Source organism: Quercus lobata, chromosome 9 (assembly GCF_001633185.2).
Source record: "Quercus lobata isolate SW786 chromosome 9, ValleyOak3.0 Primary Assembly, whole genome shotgun sequence".
Classification (NCBI taxonomy): domain Eukaryota; kingdom Viridiplantae; phylum Streptophyta; class Magnoliopsida; order Fagales; family Fagaceae; genus Quercus; species Quercus lobata.
The window spans coordinates 28,006,855-28,013,712 of NC_044912.1; the positions used below are offsets into that span (position 1 = coordinate 28,006,855).

The following is a 6,858-nucleotide window of genomic DNA, read 5'->3' on the forward strand; positions in this document are numbered from 1 at the left end:
TGTCCAATTGCGACTCAAACATCTTGGTCATCATCCTTTAGTAGGTAGATCCCGCATTTTTCAAGCCAAAGGGCATTACTTAATGGTAGTTTTTAGTGGGAGTGACAAGGCTGTCTTCTCCTGATCATCCAAGGCTAGTGTTATTTGATGGTATCCTTGAAAGACATCTAAGAAACTCATTCGAGGATGGCCAACAGTGGCATCCATCAGCTGGTTTATTCGAGACATAGGGAAGGGATCTTTTAGGCAAGCTTTGTTTAAATCCGTGAAGTCCACTCATACTCGCCATTTCCCATTCTTTTTCTTCACTACCACAGTATTGGTCAGCCATTCAGGGTAGAAAACTTCCTTGATAGCCTCTGCCTGCTTAAGTTTTGTCACCTCATCTTTCACAGCATCAAAATGATCTCTAGATGAGTGCCGAGGAGGTTGTTTTTTGAGGGTAACAGATGAATTGACATTCAAATGATGGCAAATGAAATTTGGGTCCACCGCCGGAGCTTCATAAGCACTCCACACGAATACATCCACCTTTTTTTCTCAGGAATTTGATTAGCTCTTCTCTCTCTTAGGGAGGTAGCTAGGAGTCGACCTGAAAGAACTTCTCCAGATCATCGCCAATAGCAACCTTTTCTAGATCTTCGCACTTTGCTTCCTTGGTTGATCCATTGTCAGGCAATATCGGAGTTCTTGATTGTTATAAGTCCCTTTCAGCAAAGGCTGAGGACTTAACGTCAGGCCTATGTAAGATGGCAGCCACCATACACTGCCTAGCCATGGACTAATTCCCCACAAGTTCTTTAACCTGGCCATCAGATGGATACTTCACCTTCTGGTGCATGTTAGAAGAAACGGCTTCTAAGGCATGAAGCCAAGGTCTAGTCACAATAGCCGTGTAAGATGAATAAGCGTCCACTACAATAAAGTCCACTTCCACCAGGTCTGAACCGGTCTGTATGGGCAATCTAATCTGACTTCTTGGAGTAATAGTTTTCCCCTTGAAACTCACTAGAAGGGAATCATACGCCGTTAGGTCCTCGAGTTTCAAATTCAGCCCCTTGTACAGGTCGGAGTACACTATCTCGATAGCACTTCCCTGATCTACCAACACTCTCTTCACGTCATATCCCCCTATTCTAAGTGTGACCACCAAAGTATTGTCATGGGGTTGGATAGTTCCGATCTTATCGTCGGCCAAGAAACCCAGAACCAGTGGGGTCTCTATTTTGGCTCTTTTTGGCTTTAAATTACTGTCTTCGGTGGATATTCGAGTTACAAACATCACTCTGGAGGGACAAGAACCGGTCCTACTGGGGGCGGCGAAGATGACATTGATCTTTCCCAGAAGAGGTCTCTAAAAAGCATATCTCTGGGGATCCGAACCTGTCTGCCCCGCTTGGCCACTAGAATGGTGCAGCAGCTACTTCAACTTCCCTTCTCGGACCAACTGGTCCAGGTGGTCCCACAAATTTCTGCAGTCTTCCGTAGTGTGCCCTTGGTCCTGATGATATTGGTAATAAAGACTCTGGTTGCGTCTCATGGGGTTTCTAGCTATCTTGTTCGACCATTTGAAGAATGACTCATTCTTAATCTTCTCTAGAACCTGATGCTCTGGTTCTCGGAATACTGTGTTAACGGTTTGGGTGTTGGTAGACCCCGATTGTCCAACAAAATCTCTCCGAGGTCGGTTGTTATTGAATCAGTTTAACCTGAAATCCCTCCTCTCCTGAGGGATAACCTTAGCCTTGCCTTTGCCCAGTTACTGGTCTTCCACAACCCTTTTATACTTGTCAATCTGGTCCATGAGTTGGCACAGGCTGGTGACAGGTTTTCCTATTAGGGACTTCCTTAAACCATGCTTGGTTGGGAGGCCGCTCTTGAAAGTGCTGATGGCGACGTCATCAAAGTTACCATCTATCTCGTTGTACATCTCCCAGTACCTGTCCGAGTATATTTTTAGGGTCTCCCCTTCTCGCATGGACAAAGATAGTAGGGAGTCTAAGGGCCGAGGACCCTGGTACATGTGATAAAACAAGAGCCAAATGCCCGAGTGAGCTCCTTGAAGGAATCTATAGAATCTGTCCTTAGGCCATCAAACCATCTCATCGCCACGGGTCCCTAATTGGATGGGAACACCTTGCACATCAAGGCTTCGTCCTTAGAATAAACAGCAATTTTTTTACTGAAATGGCTCACATACTCCACCGGGTCCGTTCGCCCGTTGTAGATGGTGAATGTTGGTTGATGGAAATGTCATGGAAGAGTTGCCCTTTCAATTCTATGTGTGAAGGGTGACCTAGAAATCTGGTCTAAGGCTTTGCTTATCACATCATTTCCTAACCCTCTGGGAGTTGGGCTCTTGCATTTGCGTTCATTGTGGTGCTCCTCTTCATATGAGAAGGATTCATTAGGAGAAGTCCTTGATCTGCGTCGATATCTGCTATCCTTCTCATCGTCGGAAGAAGAATCAGATGGGGTGGGAGTTCGTTTTCGTTGTGCATGGTGTAATTTCTTCTTTAGATGGTCGATTTTCACTATCACGCAAGTTCTTCCCCTAGACGGCACCGATTGTAAGGACACGGTTTACAGCCCAAGCCCAAAATGTGTGGGATCTTGGCCCAATGAGCCCAATATAATAAATTTGTAGAGAGTAGGTCGAAGAACTAAGCCCTAATAAATTTGACAACAACTAGTATGAGTTTGGAAGATGATCAAGCAAGAATAAAGAAGGTAAAGCTTAATGACTTCACCGTCCGAGGAGTCTAACTTATATAAATTGGTTACAATTGAATACAAGAACAATTTAGATTGTTACAGTGTTCTCTCTCCTTATTTTCCGATTCCCTTCTCATGGAGGGTCTTTCATATTATATATCTCCCTTTGGACCATCTTTATCCTACACTTGTTGATCATTTGAGCCCTTACTTGAGTACTTGTCCCATCAGACACCTTTTTTGGTTTTCTGTGAGTTGTGGTAACCCAGACAGCACTGTTCAGAGGACTTCTCCACATAAATGTGGCCAAAAAAGTAGCTGCAGTGCATTTAATGCGGTGGTGGCAGCTTTCCCTTAGATATTTTTGGATTTCCTTCATTCTCGTATGTTCATGAGGCATGTCCTTATCATTGAAACTTCTTGGAGGGTCACTCTAATTGCTGGGGTACATATTTGAGCTGTATTCATCATATTCAAGGAGGAGTTTCTCCTCGGATTGCCTTCCACTTGTCCCTTAGTTATGAGACTTTAAATTGGAACCCTTGATAACTATTTGTCTCTCCTCAGATCATTCAACGTCCTCGAATGGAATCTAAGGTCCAATATATGATTTTGGGTCATTATCCCTACAGAGATATAGAGAAAAGATTGAGATAAGGATAAGGATAAAAAACTTTTTTTTTAAAGGAGCAATAGGCTAAGGCCTAGTATTTGAATTTAAATAGAATACAGACATTGAATTGAAATGAATTGTGAGTTAAACAATTTTTTAATGTGCTTTTTTATATGATTTTGAATGTGTATTTGAAAATTGAAAGTCCAAAGAAGGGAATCTAATTATAGTTATAGATAATATAGATATAGGTTGCGTTTGGCATAAAAAACCAGTTTTTTTTACTATTTAGCTTATTTTTCTACTATTTATGGGTCTCATTGCACTTTTTGGTACTATTCATAAGTTCCACTGTACTATTTCAATTACCTTTTAACTTTATTTACAGTACTTTTAGTAAAAAAAATTTCAGTTTTAACTAAATAAGCTGATCTCAAACGGACTTATAAAACTATAGATATAGATAATTAATATAAGAAATTGTCAAATCATATTCTTTTCATAGTAATAAATATAGACGTGCACATAAAAGATGGGGGGAGAGGTGGGTGGGGGAGTACGAATATTAAACCATAGCCAAATGTGTTACTCATGAACTTAGTTAAATCATGGATAAAATCTAAGTATGGTCGATCCTCGAGATCATGAAGACCAGAATGTAAAGCCAAAATGCTTTTGTTTCGAGCTTGAAGTGTTGTTCACATTTATTTGTACATTGGGTTTTTGATTTTTCCATTTTTAACTCGGCTTTACGTTCTTGTTTTTCATGAGGGTGAAAGACAGGTGAAGATGGAAGGCTAGAATCTAGATCCAGTGCTTAATTTCCATTATAATTAACACAAGAACAATCAAAACCATCACCCTCCCTATTAGACTAGACTTCCAATGCCTACACCTATAGCTATAACATTCCAAAAAGAGCTCCTACTAATTGGATGTGGATGTAAAACTATGATTTATAGGGTTCTTTACATTCGAGTGTTGCCGATGAATGCAATTAAGATATAATAGTTTGAATTTATCAAAAAATATATAATAGGTTGAGTTTATAGGCCAATAAATTTTTTATTCAATATAAAACTTTTCATTTAAATAAAACAGTTTTAAAGAATAGTGATTATTGGTGAAGTGTGGAGCTTGTAATTAGATGCATTTAGTTTGAAATCGTTTCTCTTGACAAGTGCCATGAACTTTGTAAGTTGTCATGCAAGAATCTACCACTAATTTCCCAAAAGAAAAAAGTTCAGTGGACCTAAACACTAACACTAACTTTAGAGTGTTAATGTTAAGGAATAGAAACATCAAAGATGAACAAGTACCTGCTACATGTTATCATTAACATATTCAATTCCACGATTTGATCTAACCAAACACTTCACACGTCCAAATTCATTAAGAACCATTTTCAATACAAGAATCTGGATAAGTTTAACCATTTGAATATCAAAATTCATGTATATTCATTTAAAAAATCTAAAAACACATTATTATCATTTATTGTAATTTAATATGATTTTATGAATCTTTAAAAATCATTTTATTATAAATAGCGAATGAAATATTAGAACACTATTTCAAACAAACAAAAATTATGAATACTTTACAAAATCTTCCTAATGACATGTTGGTGGAAATATTTTCAAAGGTTGGAAATGATTCAGCAACACTATTGGGAAATATCAATTTAAGGTATAACAAAAACAACATTTTCAATGTATATATACTAATTTATTTCCCTCTATATAAGTTATGCAATCTATTAATTCAATTCTTTCATTTTTCTTAATCAACTGCAAAAACTTCAACGAATTAACATAAAACAGATTGGTCCTCCAAAGAATTCGACTCACTCCATATTTCAATCACCTAATCCTACTAGATGACAAAGCAAAAAAACTGAATTTTTTCATGTTATGAAGCAAAGAATCCCCATGCACTAGTAGTGTTGCTGAATCATTTCCTACCTTTGAAAATATTTCCACCAACATGTCATTAGGAAGATTAAAGTATTCATAATTTTTGTTTGTTTGAAATAGTGTTCTAATGTTTCATTCGCTGTTTATAATAAAATGATTTTTAAAGATTCATAGGATCATATTAAATTACAATAAATGATAATAATGTGTTTTTAGACTTTTTAAATGAATATACATGAATTTTGATAGTTTTTTTATTTATTTATTTAGAAACCCATGAATTTTGATAGTCAAATGGTTAAACTTACCTAGATTCTTGTATTGAAAATGGTTTTTAATGAATTTGGACATGTGAAGTCTTTGGTTAGATTAAATCGTGGAATTGAATATGTTAATGATAACATGTAGCTGGTACTTGTACATCTTTGATGTTTCTATTCCTTAACATTAACACTCTAAAATTAATGTTAGTGTTTAGGGCCACTGAGCTTTTTTCTTTTGGGAAATTAATGGTAAATTTTATTATTATTATTATTATTATTATTATTATTATTTTGGTTTTCAATAGGGATAGACATTATTTTAAGCATGAGGAGGCACTTTTACCATCATGGTTTCCCTTGTTCTCATTCTCAAAGTATATTGTTCTATTCAAGTAAGAATCCGTGATTAGTCCTATTAAAAGGTTATCATGATTAACATATATTGTTTGTAATTTATAAGCAAAATTAAAATATTTAAGTAATTGTAAATTTGTAATATGTTATCATTTGATTAAGTATATTCAATTATAATTAAAAATATCAAATGATTTTTTTTTAAAAAATATTTTGCTCGTGAAATCATCATTGATGACCAAGGCTTTCCAACTTACAGAAGACGGGAAGATGACCTCTTTGTGCTGAAATGTTGAATGGTGTAATCAGTCAAAGGCCAGCAAATAATGTTATATGTACATCAGTAAAGGTACAGATCATGTTACTGCTGTTTTGGAAGAAAATGGGGTCTGCAATTCAGATAATGGAACAGAATCTATAGTAGAAAAAGATGAAATAGAAACATTTCTTGACTGTAGATATATATATATATATATATATATATCAGCATCAGAAGCATTGCGGGGAATTTTTCAATTTGATATTCATTAGTAAAATATAATTTTATCACTCTTTTATTTTTATTTTTAAATATCAAATTTAATAATTATGATAAATATTAATAGGTATTTATTATGTTAGTGTTTGTAGATGAAATTTTATACTCTACTATTTAAATAAAATATTATTTGATAAGATTTTAAAAGAGAGTTTAAATGTAATTAATTAAAAATATATAATAATAAACAATATTTATAATTATGAGACCTTAAAAATTTCCTACGCAAAATAATATGAGATAAACCAAAAGTCAAATATCTTTGGCTTTCTATATAAATTATAGATTTGAAATTCACATCATGATTTAATCATCTATAAAAGCAAAGATTTGACCCAATATATAATTAAAAAAATCCATTTATGATGTTAGAAGATGATGCTTTGAAAAGAGTGATAGTAGTCAATTCTTAATCTAAAATCAAATGGTGATTCAATTTTTCAGCTATGCCCCATGAAA

At 35.2% G+C, this 6,858-nt stretch overlaps 1 protein-coding gene across 1 annotated transcript; it reads right to left on the bottom strand.

The window, feature by feature from the left end:
• Positions 1–781: 781 nt before the first annotated feature.
• Positions 782–1,282, bottom strand: LOC115961519. The gene has a single exon (XM_031080494.1). The coding sequence runs from the start codon at positions 1,280–1,282 to the stop codon at positions 782–784; it is 501 nt and encodes a 166-aa protein (XP_030936354.1).
• Positions 1,283–6,858: the final 5,576 nt, after the last annotated feature.